Here is a 20,431-nt window from a genome sequence, read left to right on the forward strand (position 1 = left end):
AATTCTCTGAGTTAAATAAACAAAACTGAGAATGGATGACTGTACACACGTAATTACATATGTGGGGATGTATGTATATATGTATAAATGAGAAATATGTTGGAAGATATATATCAGAATAAGGGAATGTAAGAAGTCAAAGATTTGTAGGTAACCCAGATGTATAGGTATACCACCTTGTATCTATGTAGCATTAGTTGTTTCTTTGATAAGCAGGAGATACTTGAAATGACAGACATAGAATAACATAACACACACACACACACACACACACACCCCTCAAAAAAATAAATTGAATGTATTTTAATATATGGGAAATGAAGCTGGACTCATACCTGAATTGTCTGTCTTTGTACTGACAGAGAAACTAATTAGAACAAGAATAAAATTAATATCAAGTTAGAGGAAGGAATGCCAATTAAAATATATAGTACAAATTAAAGTAATTTAAACCTGACCTGTTCAAACAAGTTACTCATAAAATGGGTAATAGGTATAAGAAAGGACAGATTCTGACTATTGTCAGAATAATTGTAATGGTTTAATGAATGAAAAGCAAATTCAATGGGTACACACCCTTAATCCCCACTCCTAGAGAAGCTGAGGCTGGTGGGTTGCTTGAGCTGAAGAACTCTGGGTTGAAGCAGAGGTAAAACCAGTCAGCTGTCTACCCAACGTTCAACAGAAATATGGTAAACCTCTAGGAGTATAGGATATTCGAGGAAGAGCAAATTGGTCTAGGTTAGAAATGGAGCAGGCTAAAGTTTCTATGTGAATCAGGAGTGAAATTGAACCTGTAAGTGGCCACTCTAATTATGGGTCAATCAACCAACCCCCAGTCCCTAGAAAGCATCTTTCTTACCAAGTATGTTCTCTTGTTGTTTGGTTTCTAGGCATCTGTGGGCAGAGGAAACAACAGAGATATTATAAAATACAGCATCAAGAAATGGGGTTCTCAAATGAAGAAATTGAAACTATTTTTAGACATATGAAAAGATGCTCAAAGTCATTATTAATGAGAGAAATGCAAATTAAGACAACTCTGAGATACCAGTGCACACCTGTTAGATTGGCTAAAATGACAGGGAAAGATAATGACGAATGTTCGAGGGGATGTGGGAAAACTGGGACACTGATACATTGTTGGTGAAATTGTGACTACATCCAGCCATTCTGGAGCGCACTTTGGAACTATGCTCAAAAAGTTATCAAACTGTGCATACCCTTTGATCCAGCAGTGTTTCTACTGGGCTTATACCCCAAAGAGATACTAAAGAAGGGAAAGGGACCTGTATGTGCAAGAATGTTTGTGGCAGAAACTAGAAACTAAGTAGATGCTCATCAATTGGATAATGGCTGAATAAATTGTGGTATATGAATGTTATGGAATATTATTATTTGGTAAGAAATGACCAGCAGGATGATTTCAGAAAGGTCTGGTGAGACTTACATGAACTGATGCTGAGTGAAATGAGCAGGACCAGGAGATCATTATATACTTCAACAACAATACTATATGATGATCAATTCTGATGGACGTGGCCCTCTTCAACAATGAGATGAACCAAATCAGTTCCAATGGAGCAGTAATGAATTGAACAAGCTACACCCAATGAAAGAACTCTGGGAAATGAGTATGAACCACTACATAGAATTCCCAGTCCCTCTATTTTTGTCCGCCTGTATTTTTGATTTCCTTCACAGATTAATTGTACACTATTTCAAAGTCCATTTTTTTTTGTGCAGCAAAATAACTGTATGGCCATGAATACATATATTGCATTTAACATATACTTTAACATATTTAACATATATTGGTCTACATGCCATCTGGGGGAGGAGATGGGGGAAAGGAGGGGGAAAATTGAAACAAAATGTTTTGCAGTTGTCAATGCTGAAGCATGGATCTTGTAAATAAAAAGCGCTACATATATATATATATATATATATATATATATATACATTTATATTTATATATATATATAGAAATAGGGTTCTAATTCTAGTTCTGATTTTATGAGCTAGATGTCCAAATGACAAGGAACTTAAATTAATAAGGTCTCAACTTTTTCACATATAAAATGATTATATTTATATTCATAAAATTAATATAACGGGCATATTTATATTCATAAAATGAGTATTAATATATGTGAGAATTTACTATGTATGTATTTATGCTCATAGAATGAATATATTGATAACCATATTTATACCTATAGTACCTATATACCATAAGTTTGAAAATAATAAACAATAATATATGCAGGGGTTTCTTCTTATTATAGCTAAACTTTAACATTTGAAGGCTTAGAAAATTTTAATATTTCATCTAGTCCCCAGCACAATCCCATTAAGTGTTATTATTATAGCTAGCTTGAATTGAGGTTCAAGATTTGCCCAGTATCACACAATTAATAAGTATCTGAGGCTGGATTTGAACCTGTCAAGATTTTTGTTGTTCAGTCATTTTTTAGTCATGTCTACCTTTCCATGATCCAATTTGGAGTTTTCTTGACAAAGATACTAGAATAAATTTTCCATTTTCTTCTCCAATTCATTTCATAGCTGAGGAAACTGAGGCAAACAAGGTTAAGTGACTTGCCCATGTTCCCACAACTACTATCAGAGGACAAATTTCAATTCAGGAAGAAAATTTTCCTGGCCTACTCCCAAGTCTAACACTATCTATATTGACACTACTTTGCTTCTCTGTGATTGTGGTGATTATACATAACATGCTTGGCTTTCTCTTAATTAAATTATACTTTGATGAACTGATACCAACCTAACCCGTCACCTCAATTAACCAAACTTTCTCTGTAATCCACTTTCAGGACAAAGAAAAAGATAACAAGAAAACAAGTTGATTCCAAGAATTTTCTTTTGAAAAAAAATCAACTTCAGTATCACTTCACACTTGACTGCATCCCCTTCTAGGTTTCTGATCTCCAAACCAGAGATTTTCTCCAGTTGCCCATTTCTCACCTCTTGACTGTGGTTTCCATTAAACCGAACACTAATTAATTGAACAGAACAATTAAATTAAATACCAAACTGGTTTTCAGGGAGGACCAGCACCTCTAGTGGGAGAGCTGCTGAGCTTTTTTCAGAATTGCTCATCAACTTTGTGACCACTTTTACCCAACTCTCTTAACTGTGGCTCCAATAAGCTGTAATATGAGAAGAGACCACACCTTGGTAAAGTGTCTCAGCAGACAGGCTAAACCAGATTGAGGGTAATCAACAGCCTTTAAACCCATTGACGAATGAGGGAGATGTCTACCCCAAGGATGGGAATGACTGAATGGGTAGATGAAAACAATTTGTTTCAATAGTCATGAAGGCAGCTGAAGCAAGAATTATGGAGTGCTTAGAGTTTGGTCCAATATCAGAGACATCAAGGTCATCCACTGCATTCTAAGTCATTACTAGTTGTCTTGATTTCTATCTTTCCACTGGACTTTAGTGATTGAGAGAGAAAATGAGGCTGATGATTTTGTGTACCTCTGCTTCACTTAAGTTCATTTCAGCATGAGTCAAGACATGAGCTGTGATGTCAAAGGTCCTCTTGAAAAACTAAAGCTGAACAACATCAACACTATATTCAATCAATTGGTTAATGGATATTTATTAAGAAACTACTATGTGTTTGAGGACAGCTAGGTGGCACAAGGGATAGATCACCAGTGCTGAAGTCAGGAAGACTTGAATTCAAATCCAGTCTCAGACACTTTACCACTTACTAGCTGTGAATCCCTGGGCAAGTCATTTAACTCCGATTGCCCCTCCCCCCCAAATAATAATAAATAAAATAAATAAATAAAATGTGAATCAGAAGTATTTCACAAAATAAATAAAAATACACACAGAGCTACTATATGGTAGGCATTTTGTTAAGTACTGGAGATAAAAAAAGGCAAAAGACAAGAAACTCACAATCTAATGGGGGAGACAAAAAACACATACATATGAACTATATACAGGATAAATAGCAAATAATTAACAGTAGAGGCATTAGAATTAAAAGGGATTAGGAAAGGCCTTCTATAAATTAGATTTTAGATAGAACTTGAAAGAAGTTTGGAAGCCAGGAGGAAAAAAAATGAAAAGGAAGAGCATTCTGGGTATGAAGGACAGCCAGAAAAAATGCTCAGAATGGAAAGATAGTCTTGTTCATAGCACAGCTATGAAGTTCTTGTCACTAGATTCATAAGTACCTAATGGGGGTAAGGTAAAGAAAACTGCAAAGTGAGGTTTGGGGAAAGAAGGATAGGGGAATAAGTTAAGGACTTTGAATATCAAACAGAGGATTTTGTATTTAATCTAGAAGAATAACAAGGAGTAACCAGAATTGATTGAGTATGTGCAGACATGCTCTTTATAAAAGGATGGACTGGAGCAGGGAAAGACTTGAGGCAGGCAGACCCAGAATCAGGTTATTGCAATAGTCCAGGTGTGAGGTGATGAAGGTCTGCACTAGAGTAGTGGCAATGTCAGAGAGAAGGAAGGTTGTTTTAGAAATGTTGCAGAGGTGAAATCTCAGCATGGGGGAAGAGAGAGTGAAGAGACAAGGATGGTACTAGTATCACTTTTGACCAGGAAGATGATGTTTCCCTCTACAGCAATAAGGAAAAAGGAGGTGGGGAGAGTTTAAGGGAGGAGATAATGAGTTTGGCTTAAGACAATGAAATGTTTTAAAGACAGTTGGAGACATGAGACTGGAGGTCAGCAAAGTCATTGGAGCAGGATAGGTAGATTTGAGAATTATCAGCATAGAGATGGTAATTAAGCCCACAGAAGTTGATGGGACCATCAAGTAAAGTTGCATAAATGGAGAAGAAAAGAGGGCCCCAGACTGAGGGACACCAAAGGTTAGAGTGGGTGGCCTGAATGAGAATCCATTGAAGGAGCCTGATAAGGTGAGGTCAAATAGGTGGGAAGATGGTGTCCCAAAAAACTAAAAAAGAAGAAAATATCAAGGAAGAGAAGGTGACCAACAGTGTCCAAGGCTGCAAAGAGGTCCAGGAGAATAAAGATTGAGAAAGCCATTAGATTAGGCAACTAACATACCATTAGTAACTTTGGAGAAAGTAGTTATAACACTATGATAAGATTGGAAACCAGAGGTTAAAAAGAGATAGGAAAGAAAAAAAAAAAGGAGATACTTACTGTACATAATTTTTCAAAGGGTTCAACCACAAAGGACAGAACTAGCAATATAGTTATTGAGAATAGAAGGATTAAATAAGGATTTTTTTTTTCAGGATGGGGAGACATGGGCATGTTTGTAGGCACTAGGGAATGAGTTAGTAGAGAAGGAGAGATTAAAGAAAAGTGATAGAGCAGAGAAGGCACATGGGGCAATCTATGGATCATATGGGATGAAATGAGACCACTTGTGCAGCTAGAAGATTTAGCATCTTTTTTCTGGTAAAGAATAAAACTACTTAATCATATTGTTCATTCTTCAATTTTGAAGAGCAATGACATCACAAATAGTAAGATAATGGGGTGATGACTTACAAGTGAATTGGATTTAAGTGAGGCAGAGTTACACAAAGTTGTCAGCCTGTGAAGGAAATAATGACAGATGATATCTGAATAATATGAGAAAAGAAGGGGAGAAGAGGAAACCTGCGATGAATGATATCAATTGTTTTCTATAAAATATGGAGCAAATTTCCAATCTGTAAGTGGGGGGATAAGGAAGATTTGAAAAAATATGAAAAAGTTTGGAAGAACTAGTGTGAAGAATGGGAGGGTGAATTAAGGGTAGCCTAGAAAGATTATCTAGTAGTGGTGGGAATCCAGTTGAGGTTGTGTGTGCCCTACTAGGAAAGCACACAGACCTTTCTAAAAATTCCATCTAGAGCCTCCCATAACTACCTCTCAGGATGAGTCTCTGAGCTCCCAAGTTCTTCCTGGAAGGGTGGCCTAGGTAGTTTCAGAAACTGCATGATTTAATTGTCCTGGATTATGAAAGAGTTTCTTCCTCAAGCATCCTAGGAACCAGTTTGGGGGAACACCTATAGAATAGGAACATAATCCTGTCTAGCTCATAAAATCAGAGAATTTCAGGGCTTAAAGTGATTTCAGAAGGTATCTAGTCCAATTAATGATGGTACAAGAATCTCTATCAAGTGTCAACTAAAATCTCAAGTACTGAAATCTTTCCTGGTCCCCTTTAATTTTAATTACAAAGATTACCTTCCATTTACACTGTATATACGCTATATGTACATGGTTGTTTTTATATTGACTCCTCTGTTGTATTTTGAAATTCTGGAGGGCACTATTTTTATCTTTCTTTGAATCCTCACAATGTCTTAGGAAGTACTTAATAAATGCTTGTTGACCTGATTCTAAAGTATATCCAGGAAGTGGTCATGTAGTTTTATTTTGGAGGTTTCCAGGAAACCCATTCCTATTTAAGATCATTTCCTTTTAAGAATTTATTTTTATTTTCTGCCATCAAATCTAGATTTAGTTCTTAACACTATCCACCCATTTCTCTTAACTTTGCCTCCTGGGAATGATCTTTTTTTTTTTCTTCACAGGACAGATCTTTGACTACTTTAAGACTTCTGTTGAATCTTCAAATATATATTTTCTTTTCCAGATTAAAAAAGTTTCCAGCTCTTTAAACTATTCTTCATATGGCAAAGTCTCTCAGCCTCCCCAACTTCTTGTTAATTCCCTTCTCAGGTTCTTTTCCATCACAGAAGCATTCTTCATAAAGGGGCACTGAATGTTCTATGAGAGCTCTAACAAGGACTGAGTTGGAGACTGGAGGAAGGGAAGGAACTGAAAGGAAATACCATAGAGACTGGGGAGAAAGGGTAGGGAGAGATGGAGAAATTTGATTGCTTGATTGATTTATTGCCTTTGGAAAGTAATGGGGTTAAATTATTTGCCCAAGGTCAAACAGTAAGTGTCTAAGGTTAGATTTGAACTCAGGTCCTTCTGACTTCAGGACTCCATCCACTATATGACGTAGCTGCTCCTATTTTAACTCTTTAACTATGTCCTAGCTTATCATAGATATCACATTTTCTATTAGAGATTTTTGGGGTGCTTTTGTCAGTCCAAAGAATGCCAGAGAAATTGTCGGGAAAAGATGTCTTGTCAGAGAAAACAAAAGCCAAAGAAATGAATGATTCCATTCTGCCTTCATTCTATATGTGGAGCTTAGAAAACCTGGGTTTAAATTCTACTCCAGACATTTACTGACTGTTTGAATGTGTCAGTTATTTAATCTCTCTTAGCCTCAGTTTCCCCCTTTATAAAATGAAGATAAAAATAGGACCTTTCTCTAGAGTTATCACGAGGATTAAATGAGATAATACATGCAGTGTTCTTAAAGTCTTACATAAATGGTAGTTATTATATCAGATATCAGTTATCATTATCCAGTACACCCCAAATAACTGTTCTTCTTTCCTCCAACATTTTAAAAACATTTGATTTTGTTCTTATCTATCCTGTTCTGACTCAGCCTGTTCTGAGCTTCCGTATTTCTGAGTCTCTTTTCCAGGTGTGTGCCAAGTGGTTTTTGAGATGCCATCATAAACTCTGTTAACAGTCAATTTAATTTTTGAATGGTTCTAATTGTTAGGAAATTTGTCTACATATTGAAACTAAAACTGTCCATCTGTAACCTCTACCCATGGTCCTGATTTTGCCCTCTAACATCAATCAGCATAATTCTAACAGATTGCATTTCACAACCTTTTAAAAATTTGAAGGGGACATTCAGCAACCCTCTAAGTTTTCTTTCTTAACCAATCATGTCTCAATATATTTTATTCTCAGAGTGATATCTGGGATTGCAAATCACACAGCAGGTGTGGATTGATCAGGGCAGGGGAAAATGAAACACCTTTCAGTCTGTAGAAACACTTCTACTCAGAAAGCCCCAAATCAAATTAGCTGTTTTTGTCAATTAATTGTATTACTATCCCATATTGAGCTTGGGATCCAATAACCATCTTAGGTCTACTATATATAAACTTCTCCTCCTGAACATGTGGTTGTGCCTTTGAATTTGAAACTCAGTGCTAGAGTTGTCATTGGTCAAAGGGGAGCCATTGATAATAAAAGAAAAAGACTGTTCAGGGGTTTAGGAAAGGGATATCTTCACTAGCCATAAACCCCAGCACAGGACAATAGGAAAAAAAACAATGAATTTGAAGTCAGAAATCCTGGATTCAAATCCCAACATTCCTTTGAGGCTTAGTGTCCTCATTTATATAAAAAAGAGACTTGAATTTTGTGAATTCTAAAATCTTTTCTACTTTTAAATCTGTGATCCTATCATGTGGTTTTTGCTCCCCTCATGTGGCTTTTGCTTCCCACAATCTTGCTTCACCAGCCCATAAAACTGGGTTTCTTTCTACCTGATAAAGATGGACAAAGCTCATGAACCCTGTCCTTTTCTCTATCACCTTCTATGAACGTCACAGAGAGCTTTGGATCTGCAAGTTATGGACACCTGGAAAAAGACCTTTCAATCTCTGGGGCAATGGACATAAGAAGAAAACAGAAGTGGTCTCTTTAGGAAGTTTTGGGAGGGAGTTCCCCTAATTACTGGCTCCTACTTGGGAATATGAGGGATACAAAGGTCCCAGAGGCTATGAAGTTCTGGATAGAAAAGAATAAAGGCCTTTTATGTTCTCCAATGTATCAGGTCCAGAGCCATCTCTCCTTTTCTCTGTTTTCTGAATTTTGGCCTAGGGATATTTTCCTCTTAGGAAAAATTAGCTCTTAAAATCAGTTGATTATGATTGCATTTAACGTAAATAAAAGCTCCCCATCACCTTGGGTAGGAAATCTGCAGATGCAACTGGGAAATGTGGGGTGATTCTTGGCCAAAAAGAAGCCACTGATTGTTAAGAAGGAACGCCAGAGAGCAAGAGGTATCTGTGAGCAGATAGAGCTTTATTGTTGCATTAGATAAATGAGACAGAGGTTTGATTCAACTCTGAAATCTGGGGAATTGGAGATGAGATGAAATGATAATTCTGGGGGTCTTTCCATTCCCAAAGGTCATCTCAGCAGCTTAGACCCCAGAGGCAGCAGGAGGAATTGATGTGAGAGGTAGGTGAGTAGCTAGCTTCTCTTTATTTCTCAAATTCTGCTCCTCAGCCAAGGGTGTCAGGTTAGCAACAGCCTCCAGAGCTGCCACCGCAGCCTCCAGAGCTGCCACCACAGCCTCCAGAGCTGCCACCACAACCCCCAGAGCTGCTACCACAGCCCCCAGACAGCAGGCTGTGCCCACTATTACTGTCAAAGCATCCAGGGCTCTGGTGCCTGTGTCCATGGGATCTCCTGTGATGGGAAAAGAGGTGGCAGCCACCTTCAGAACCGGAGCTGCCACATCCTCCAGGGCTAGAGCCACAGCCAGAAGTGACAGGAGGAGGGCATGGAGTTGGAGGAGAGATCTTGGGAGTCTGGCATTTGGGAGGGGGCTGACACTGCTGCTGGTTTTGCTGGTAGGACATCTCTGTATGAGTTCAGTAAGCCTGGAAAACAATAATAGAACTTTTCAAATCCTTGAAACCCAGAGAATCTTGTTCATTTTTTCATTTTGAATCAATCCATATATCTATAACACAGTACCTAGTAGGTATTCCTATTGACAAATATAGTCTGGTGAAAATCTGGGAAGCGAAGAATGGGGTAGTAAGAACATTTTGTGAATATCTATATGATCTGAGAGGCAGCAGTGTGTCCTGGCCAGGAAGCCAGCCTCCAAGCCGGGAAGATCTAAAGCCTGTGACACAGACAGACTATGTGAACTTGAGTAAGTCGTGGCCTCTTAGTATTCTGGCAAACTTCCTAAGACTAGCAGCTGCAGAGAAGGTGCCATCTTGCATTGATAGAAGGAATTTCATCATATGAGGGATTCCTTATGTCAAGGCAATGAGAGATCCAACTTTTATCTTGATAATCCTGATAAATTCTGCAGAAGCTCTTTTTACATGCATATACACACATGTGTGTTCTAGTTGAGAAGGGATGATGAACTCCCCAGAATGCTCTGATCATCACAAGGATTACAGAACATTGCAGACTTTCCAGGAACTCTGATGTCTGTTTCTTCCTCCCCCTCTAAACATTGGGCTCTCGAACTTTTCTTTTAGGGTGACCAAGAATGATTCTCTATTACCTAAAATAATAATCTTCATGATAATAACATTTTATTGCATTATAAGGATTTCAAAGATCTTTACAAAAATAATCTTGTTTTAGTCTCATAACGAGCCTGGATTGTAGATGCTAGTATTATCATCCCCATTTTACAGATGATAATACTGAGGCAGACAGAGATTAAATGACTTTCCTAGGGTCACACAGCAAGTAAGTATGTGGGACAAAAATTAAGCTCAGTTCTTTCTGACTACAGTTCCAGCACTTTATCCAATGAGCCAAATCCCAAGTACAGGTTTCTATTCTTTGCTAGCTATTGTACTTTTCATTCAGCTCCACCCTACTTCTTCTCAACCCCTGTCTCCTTTTTCAATCAATCCATAAACATTTATTAAATGCCTATTATGTGCCATGCACTGTGCTAAGTGCATTATTTTCTCCTTTCCTATTCTTCCCCCTCCCTCACCCTTATCCCTGCTTTGTGCTCTCCTTCTCCTTCTTTTAGTACCCTACTCCAACCCTCTTTTGACCATGAAGACACTCACCTTGATCACAGACATAGACAGGAATTCTCTGCTGAAGAATCAGAATGAGTGAAGAGCCAGGGGCAGAGACACCTTTTATAGGGCATCCCAGGCATTGAGTCTCAGCTCTCCAAAAGAAAGAGTGTCTTTCCCAACCCATGACATGTGTCACTTAATTCCTGACATTCTCCAGCCTCTCAATCATATATGTGAGTCACTGCATGATCACTGAGCTGAAAAGGACCTTCAATACCATTTACTCCAATCCCCCATTATACCAATGAAGAAACTGAGGCTTAAGGAAGTTAGATGGTTTTCCCATGAAATATATAGGATTTTAACCCAATTTACCCATTTCCCAAGTCAATGCTTTTTTTCATTTTATCATGTCATGGTAGAGCTGAAGTATCTCTTCCTCCAAGAAGGAGATATAAAGATAGTGCTTTCAGAAAACAGAAATTACTGGCCCCCTCCTCACAGAGGAAATCCCATAAAGTTAAATATTTTCCTTTGGGTTTGTGGGCAATTGACTTTTTCATTCATCTACTTATTCATTAATCCATCTGCTCATTCAATGCGCAACAAAAATTTATCGAGTCTGTATTATGTACAAGATCCCAAGCCTCTGGGCTTCTGGAAATATAAAAAATAATGAAACATCCTCATACTCTCAAAGGTGTGTAAATGGTAGACAAATACACAAATAAATTCTGTGCCATGTAGAAATAAAGGATCCGGGTCTGTGATTTTACTGGCTCCTTGGAACTCCTTGAAGCAAGAATTTTAATCTTCTCATCAGGAACCCCTTTGGTAATTTGGTGCACTCTAGGAGCCCCTCAGTAATTTTTTGAAGTAGTATTTGGTAAGAATGTTTTTTATGTATTTAGTATATTGATGTATATTGATATAGTATATTTCTTATGTTTTTAGATATATAAAATTCACAAGTTTATGAAGAAAACTAATCATATTGAAATAATTATCAAAATATTTTTAAAGAAAAAGTTTAATCACTCAATAAACATTTATTAAGCACCTGTTGTGTTCCTAGACCTGTGCTAAGCTCAGGATTTGAGTTTATATTATATTATATTAGAGCTGAACACTTTTCCTAGATAATGAATCTCCTTTTATAAATGCAGATCAGCAGTTTCTATATAACTTAATAGTCTTAGAAAGTTGCCCTATCACTGAGTAGCTAAGTAATTTGCCCAGGTCATTACAGCAAATCCACATCAGAGGCTGGACTTCAGAACTGGCCTTCTTGCTTCCTAGCCTAATTTTTTACTTTCTACTATACATGACTTCTCCATACTGTTAAGACCGGGGTTGTTAACTTTGTGTTTGTTGTAGACCTTTTTATAGGGACCATGCATGGTTCATAGAGAAGCCAACAGACCTCCTTTAAGAATAATATCTTTAAATGCATAAAATAAAATATACAGGATTAAAAATAAAATAAATAATATTGAAATACAAATGGTTATTGACTGATTGAAATGAAGTTATTAATTTTTTTGAAATGCTTCACAGATCCTGCTGTACGAAGTTAGAGCAAGGTGAAATTACATTTAGTTGAGATGACCATAGGCATCAACATGAATGAAGAACTATATGGGGGGATCTTGAAGGATAAGAAAAGGTCTAATCTTGCTCTTAAACATGTTGTCCCTTATTATCCCCATTAATGTCTGATCATACCTATAGAATATCCCTTATGGAGAGGAGAATGTTAAATCAAGGATCCATCAGGTTCTACATTAACCTAATTCCTATTTCATCTAAAACATTTCTTTTATATTTTAGGAAACCAAGGCCCTGAGAAATGAAATGAGTTGCCTGGTATCCAAGTCATAAGTGACAGCACAAAGTGATGAGATCAGGTCCTCTACCTCCAAATTCCATGTTTCTTGCACCATATCATGTTGTCTTTCATTCTATAGACAAGGCTTCTCTAACAATTGCTAAATTATGACACAGCTCTGACACAGCTGTGACCATTCTAGGATGCCACAGAGCATCTTGGGATAGACATATGTCTTCCTCCTCTCCCAGCATAGTCATCCTCCAGGTCAATCACTTGTTCACCTACATTCCCAAATCCATTTCTTCCTATTAGATCTATATCCTCTCTCTTTTACACCCACGGACCTGTATACATTCCTAAGTACCCAAACATAATCAGACCCAAGGCAGCCATTCGCTCCTCTCTATAATTGTCACTTCCTCAAAGGGAGGGGAAAAAAAAAACCAGAAATCTATGATGTAATAAATTATATCAGTCCTGGAACACACCAATATGTCTCACTTCCCCAGCCCCCACCCCATATATGTTGGGCTAGTCCAGTTCCAACCCTTTTATTAATCTGTTTTTTAAAAATTATATAATTTTTCTGAGGAAAATAAAAGGTTTGATTGCCCATATATATACATTTTTTGTTGCTTTTGAATAGTTTTTCTATCATTTGACTCTTCATAACCCTATTTAGGTTCTTTAGCAAAAACACTGGAGTATACTTTTCTTCTTTCTTCCTTTCCTCTTTCCCTCTTCTCCCTTCTCCCTCTCTCCCTCCCTCCCTCCCTCTTCCTTCCTTCCTTTTTCCTTCCTTCTTTCTTTCTTTTTTCTTTCTTTCTCCTCTCCTCATTATTTCTCTCTCAATTTCTTTTTCTTCTTTCTTTCTCTTCTTATGACTCTCTGCCCAATTAAATGTAAATTTTTGTTTTTTAGTTTATTCCTGTGTATTCCTTTTTTATATATATTTTCATATGAACTATGTTCAGAGAAAAATCATCAGGACAAAACAGAAAAACCATAAGAAAAAAAATAAAAAAGGGTGAAAATAGTATACATTGATCCACATTCAATCTCCATAGTTCTCTCTCTGGATGCAGATGGTATTTTCCATCCAAAGTTTATTGGATGGAATCCTCACAAGATATCTTGAGATTCATAGGTTGGTTAGGTCTTTTTCTTAAATACCATATCTTAAATCCAAATCACTCTGCCTCTCATTGATAGGCCAACAAAAGGTCCCAGACAAGTCCTACTTGGTCTTTCTTTGGGCCAAGATTGACTCTTGTTCCTTTTTTGACCAGAAACCCTGAATAACTTCCCCTCCCAGATTTGAACTCACAAAGAGGAGTCTTCCTTACTCTAGGCCTGGAGCTCCATCTACTTTGTTACTACCCATATAAACACCCATTGAGCTTTTAATCTTTCATCAGACAGAGGTGTCACTCCAATTGAACTGGGGAAGAGAGTACATTTTTAGGAAACCAGTTACACATACCCTCAAAATAACATAAAGACACACAGACATACAGATAGACACAGAGGCAGACACAACCAGAGAGAGACAAAGACAGAGACAGAGACAAAGACAAAGAGAAACACAGAGACACACAGAGACAGACAGACAGACAAAGAGACAGAGACAAGCAGCGAGAGAGACAAAGAGAGACACACAGAGACAGAAAGAGAGACATTGACAGAAACAGAGAGATAGGAAGACACAGAGAGAGATAGACACAGAGTCAGAGAGAGTGAAGGGAGAGACAAAAAGAGAGACACACAGAGACAGACAGACAGACAGACAGACAGACAAAGAGACAGAGAGACAGAGACACACAGAGACAGAGATAGAGACACATACAGAGAGACAGAGACAAAAAAGAGACAGATACATAGCAAGAGATAGAGAGACAGACACACACACACAGACAGAGACAGAGATAGAGAATGAAGGGAGACACACACACACACACACACAGAGACAAAGGCAGAGAGAGATAAGGGAAAGAGACAGAGAGACAGAGACAGAGACACACAGAAAGATGTACCTTAAATAAAATGATGATTAGTTCATATCCTAAATAATTTTCCTTGAGCAGTCAAAATAGCATCCATTTAAAAACATTATAATTTATAATAAATGTTGCAGAGAACAATGGGAAAAGCTTTGAGTTTGATGTCAGAGGATATGGGACTAAAATTATGACTTTGCTTTATTCAATCTGTGCTACCTTGAAAAAATTCCTTAAACTCCCCAAGTTTCCACTTCCTCACCTGTAAAATGAGGGGATTAGATCAGATGATATCCGAACATCTATCTTTTGATCTTATTATGCAAAGTGAGATATACCTGTAATTCTTTTGTCACAGAGCTAAGCAAATTCCTATCAATTTTGGCAATCATGATAATAATAGTAGTTTTAATGATGATAGTGAAAATAATGGTGATCAATAGACTAAGTTCCATAAAGTTTAAAGCTCTAACCTGAAAGCCAGGTTATTTTAAGTACCTTTCCATGATAAATATGATAGCAATGACACTGATGATAGTAGGAAAGGATCCAGTCCTGCTAGTCACTCCACCCCACTAATCATTTACTGTTTTAGCGACTCAATCCAAAGTCTAGGGCTTGGAATCCTTGGAAAATTTTAAGAATTTCTCCCCTCCACCCAAAATGATAGACTAGAATAGAAGGGCAGTTCAGTGGTTAGGTCAGGTTTGTATATTCTGTGGCTGGAGGTTGGAGGTTGGAGGTTAGAGGCTGGAGGCAAGAGGATGGTTCAGGTGGTTCCCTGAGTCTTTATGATATGACCTCAAATGTTTTTCTTAAATATCAAGACTCCTATGATGATTCAGTGCACTGAGAAAAACTCAGAGGGCTATAGTTATTAGGGGGTATTGTATAGAGGATGTAGAACACATACTGATGGGGGCAACAAAGGACTGTATCACTTTAAGAGAAAAGTAAAATATTTCCTATCCCTCAAAAATCCCTCTCAAATGTGCTTTGACTCCAATGTGGTGATGTCATTTTGGTCTTCTTCAAGAATGGGAAATCATCAGTCCTACCACCATAGAATAGCTTCTCATTCATGAAATACCCCTAGTTACTACAGCCAGAAAGGATCTCTCCTTGCTCTAACCTACTATATCATATTATCTGCATCTTCATTATGGCACTTTTCACATCTCGTTGTATATTTGTTTCCCCCTCATAAATTAACAAACTCCTTGGGGAGAGTTTTAATTCTTTTTTTTTTATTCCCTGAGCACAGAGACTTACACCTATGACATGGTCAATAAATATTTGTTGGGTAGCTAACAAAAGAATCAATAAATAGTCTGTTTCTTCTAACCTACAAGACCCCAAAATTGAGAAGGAGGGAAGAAGTCTTTGTTCAGCAATAACCATTCAGTGATTTAGGAGCCATGACAGTGGAATGCAGATTGTGAGAAAGCCTGTTCTGAAGAATTAAGCAAGGATAGGTACACTTTAGATGTGGATGATTTATAGAAATAAGTATGGGAGAAGCCACAAATCAAAGTTGAGATCAGATTGAAGCAACTGAGAGAACAATTCAGCCCTTTCTAGAGGAAGGAGCAGGGACCACCAAAAGATTCTTAGAAATGGTTACAACTTCAGTGATTAGAGCTCCTATGTCTTAGCTCAGTGGATGGACATCATGGACATCCCCTATAAGTGAATGGGGGAGGCTCAAAATTCTAGATCTCAATATCCCTAGATATTACATGGCTTTCTGAAAGGGGCTTTAGACTTCAGATTTCCAGAGGAGAAAACTTAGTATTCCCATGGACTGTGGTAATAAAAAGAATAAATGATATTGTGTCGGGAAACTTGGGTTTATATCCAAGCTCTTCCCTTTATTACCGGTGTGAACTAGGACAAATTACTAAATCTGTTTGAGCCTCAGTATTTGCTTCTATAAAATAAAGGGTCTAAAATAATAATAGTCATTATCATCATCATCATCATCATCATGACTGGTATTTCCATAGTGCTTTAAGATTAGCAAAGCACTTTATCTCATTTTATTCTCACAACAACACAGGGAGGTAGGTGCTTTTATTATTTCCATTTTATAGATGAGGAAATCAAGGCAAATAGAGATTAAGTGTATTTGCCCCAAATCACACAATTAATAGGATCTGAGACCAGATTTAAATTTGGTTTTTTTTTACCCCATAGGTCCAGCACTCTGTTCACTTTGCTACCTAGTTGCCTCCTAGGTAATGTTTAAAATCCCTTAAAAATGAGATCAAGTGAGATACTATTTAATTTAGTATAATATATAATACATAATAATATAGATTATTTGTTTAGTATAGTACTCAGAACATAGTAGATATTTAAAAGATGCTTGTTCCCTTCCCCTTCCCTTATAGCTCAGTAATCTCTTTATTGACTCATGTCCATAGTAGTGACTTTGGGGAATGTCAGAAATTATCTGACACATTCTATGGGTTGAGAAAGATACTCTTCCTCTTAGAGAGTTGGGTTTGTGCCAAGAGTTCAGTCTAAGATACCCTATAAAAGGTGTTCTTGCTACTAGCTTGTCATTCGTTCTGATTCTTCCGAGATCTTTGTATCTGTGTTGCCTGTGATCCCGGTGAGTATTCCCATGAAAAGAGATGGGGAGAGCTTTGAACAAGATATTAGAGAAAAAGTGAGAACATAAATCAGGGGAGAAAGATGTAGAAAGGAATGAAGGATAGAAAAGCCAGGAAAAAAATGAAAAAAGGGTCCAACTGAGTCAGAATCATGGAAAGTTGAGAAAAACATAGGTTGTGCTTTTGTTTTGTTATATGCTCATGGGAAAATTCTGGGTCTCCCAATAGCATAAGAAAGGACCTAATATCTGGCAAAAAGGGAGCTGCACAGGTCAGAATTGCTAAAAAAAAAAGTTCATGAACTAGAATCTTAAGGATGGTACCAGTATGTTTGGGGAGCCAGCCCTCTCCCCTCATCTTGAAACCACATTCTGCCATTCTTTTTGGAGAGTCTGCACAATTTACTTAATTTTATATCACATATTCAATTGACATGCTAATGAATAGTCAATAATATGTGAATTAGTTCAAAACTCATTGTCTGCTTGAAAAATTATGACCTACAGGGAGTTAGCAAACAATGAATTTCTTAAGTCTTCTCTAAGTGAGTGTTAGTGTATTTTTGATATAGTTTAGAGTGTCTATTGATCCTAAGTGAATCTGTGTTTCTTGTACCTTCTAAATTTCTCCATTATCTTCTAGGGTTACTGAATTTACTCAAGATGTCCTGCCAGCAAAACCAGCAGCAGTGCCAGCCCCCTCCCAAATGCCAGACCCCTAAATCCCCTCCCCAAGCTCCATGCCCTCCTTCTATCACTTCTGGCTGTGGATCCAGCTCTGGAGGATGCAGCAGTGTGGGTTCTGAGAGTGGCTGCTGCCTCTTTTCCCATCATCACAGGAGATCCCATCGATGCAGGCACCGGAGCTCTGACCGCTGTGACAGTGGAAGTGGATTCAACCAGCAGTCTGGGGATTGTGATGGGAGCTCCGGGGGCTGCTGCTGATTCTGTGTCCTTAGCCAAGTTCTGAGGTGGAAGGATGAAGAGGCAATTCTCCCATCTTTCTTTTGCTCCTAGTTCTTTCTCTTTATTTTCTCCCTGGGATCTGAGCTGATAGGATATCTTCAGAAGCCTGAGAGAGTCGAGGAGGGCTATTTCATCTTATTTCAAAATTCTAGATCTCAAACTTGAACCCTACCACCTCTACTTCATTTGTTTCACACAACAATAAAGCTCTATCAGATCACAATTGTCTCCTGTTTTCTGTTCTTCCTCTTCTACAGATAAAGTCTCCCTTCTGGTTATATGTTCCGACCCCAATGCCCTTGCTTTATGCTTGCCTCAGATACTGCTGGGCAGTGCCTGCCCAGAAATTTCTCTCCATTTAGAACCAAGAGGACATTGAACATCAGTGTGTGTTTTATTAAACTGGAAATTGGTTGATTGTGAGCAGTACTCTTCCCCAGTAGAAGAAGCTTCCCAGGGCATATCCCATGGAAAAGAGAGAGGATCAAAGGGGGTTCTAGATTTTGAGGACCACCCATTTCATGAAGTAAAAGACTTAGGAGAAAAATCAGAGATTGTGAACAATATAAGGAAAACATACAGATCATGAAGAAGGAAAGGCTAAGAAGAGTCTCCTCCCCCATCCGAGCCTGCTGGTTAGGAGCAGACAGTTTGGAGAAACAGGGCTTACTTTAGGAAGTAATATTTAATAGAGGTAAAGAAGGCTTCTTAGAATGAGTTTGTATATCTGAAAAGTCCCTCTACTTCGTAATTACTGAAATCACCCAGAAATATCCTGCCAGCAAAACCAGCATAGTGCCAGCCTTGGCTAGGGAGTTATTCAAGATGTAGTAGACATGAGGTATGTCAGTTTTCCCTATCCTTTCCCTCTTTGCACTAGTTCTGCCACATAAGGGCAGAGGTCTATCAACATGTGTCCCCTTGTTTCATGACTCTCTTCCTTCTTTTCATCAGATGCAGCCTTTCATCTAAGGAAAATTAGGTCCCTCTTTTGCCTTCCAAATCTTAATATCCAAGTACCTCTTTCCACCATCGCATTCCCCTATCCAGACCCTGTCTCCCTGTTCTACCACCTCTTTAAATCCTATCAATGCTCTAGACCTCTCTCTATATATTTTCAACTTTGAGATAAATAATTATTTCTCTCTTTTATTAATTTCTAATAATCAAATTAGGACTAAGGTTTTCCCACTTTATTTTCCTCATTTAGAAATAAGTCCAATCAGTGGGCAGACTTTGAAATGCAGGTCTCGTAATAAGATGAAATCTTTGGCGAAAGGAACCCAACTGGAAAATTCAGATCTGATTAAAAATAAAGAAATTTTAGTTTACATGAATTAGTGGATTCTGATCCATTGTGATTTAGTCAGATAGATTTGATAGAAATGGATTTCCCCTTTTTTTGTACATTATTCTAGATGGAGTGATGATACAGGTGTATAGAGGTCTTTTATTCTGAATGATCAGTCATATTTCTTCAGATTTTCATTAGAATAATCCCACCTGTCGTTATAATGTTCATTTTCTCATTACTTGTAAACTAATTAGAATTGGTTGCCACTCTTAGTAACACCCACTCTTCCAGGGATATTTGTAAGCATCGAATGGTTCCATGAGAAGTCTTTGGCATTTGAGAGTTCCACTACCCTCTTTTATTACCTGCTGGTATGATTAATAAAGTAATAATTACCCAAATCTCTTGAACTTTTTTTGTCACCCCTTCCCCCAAATTCTCTCATCAAGGAGAAGCTAGGTCTGCTTTACTAAAACTACAAAGCAATATCATATGTTTGTAAGTTAATACATGCTAAGATGATAGTTGCTCTCTAAAATATGTTCCTCATGCACTTGTGTTTGCTCAACAATAAAAATAGCAAGATTTGTCAGTTACTTAGTTTCAACTTTTTTTAAAGTGACTTCCTTCTAACAACCCTATGATTTCAGGAAGGAGATGGAGGTCAAAGAAATTAAGTCACTGGGTCATGAATATTCAACTAGTAAGAGAATGACAGAGACCATACTTGAACTCAGATCTCTTGACTCAAGTCCAACATTCTACCTGGGAAAGTATTCCTAAAACCCTGAAAACTCCATTAGCTAGCTAGCTTTCTGCTTATGAAGGAGGGTTCACTCAGACTTCAAAGATGGCTTTCTTCATTGTGATTTCTGTGAATTTTCTGCATAAAGAACCTTTGGAAATGTATAAATGGCATTTAGAAGCTGGCAAGATTTGATATTTTAGAGGATAATTAAGATATGTGATTAAGATGTTTCCATTCTGTGGTCATTTTCCAGCTTGCTGTGACTTTTAGAAGGGGACAAGTCCCCCAGATATGCAAAAAATGTTTGGTTTTTGGCAGCATAGAAC

The 20,431-nt window shown here is 37.7% G+C and overlaps 2 protein-coding genes across 2 annotated transcripts; one reads left to right on the forward strand and one right to left on the reverse strand.

Annotated features, from left to right (window-relative positions):
* Positions 1-8,934: 8,934 nt before the first annotated feature.
* LOC127559034 (late cornified envelope protein 3D-like) lies at positions 8,935-10,738 on the reverse strand. The gene is made up of 2 exons (XM_051992480.1): positions 10,698-10,738; positions 8,935-9,524 (listed from the first exon to the last, which is right to left on the reverse strand). Exon 2 carries the CDS (start codon positions 9,501-9,503, stop codon positions 9,162-9,164), a length of 342 nt encoding a protein of 113 aa, XP_051848440.1. The 5' UTR covers positions 9,504-9,524; positions 10,698-10,738; the 3' UTR covers positions 8,935-9,161.
* A 6,330-nt stretch (positions 10,739-17,068) lies between these two features.
* On the forward strand, positions 17,069-18,264 carry LOC127559035 (late cornified envelope protein 3C-like). Its single transcript, XM_051992481.1, has 2 exons — positions 17,069-17,097; positions 17,741-18,264. Exon 2 carries the CDS (start codon positions 17,761-17,763, stop codon positions 18,040-18,042), a length of 282 nt encoding a protein of 93 aa, XP_051848441.1. The 5' UTR covers positions 17,069-17,097; positions 17,741-17,760; the 3' UTR covers positions 18,043-18,264.
* The last annotated feature ends 2,167 nt before the right edge of the window (positions 18,265-20,431 follow it).

The sequence above is a fragment of the Antechinus flavipes genome, chromosome 4, assembly GCF_016432865.1.
Source record: "Antechinus flavipes isolate AdamAnt ecotype Samford, QLD, Australia chromosome 4, AdamAnt_v2, whole genome shotgun sequence".
Lineage (NCBI taxonomy): Eukaryota > Metazoa > Chordata > Mammalia > Dasyuromorphia > Dasyuridae > Antechinus > Antechinus flavipes.

Excerpts from the sequence above, each read along its gene's own strand:
- LOC127559034 (XM_051992480.1), bottom strand. The coding sequence starts at position 9,503 with ATGTCCTACCAGCAAAACCAGCAGCAGTGTCAGCCCCCTCCCAAATGC.
- LOC127559035 (XM_051992481.1), top strand. The coding sequence starts at position 17,761 with ATGTCCTGCCAGCAAAACCAGCAGCAGTGCCAGCCCCCTCCCAAATGC.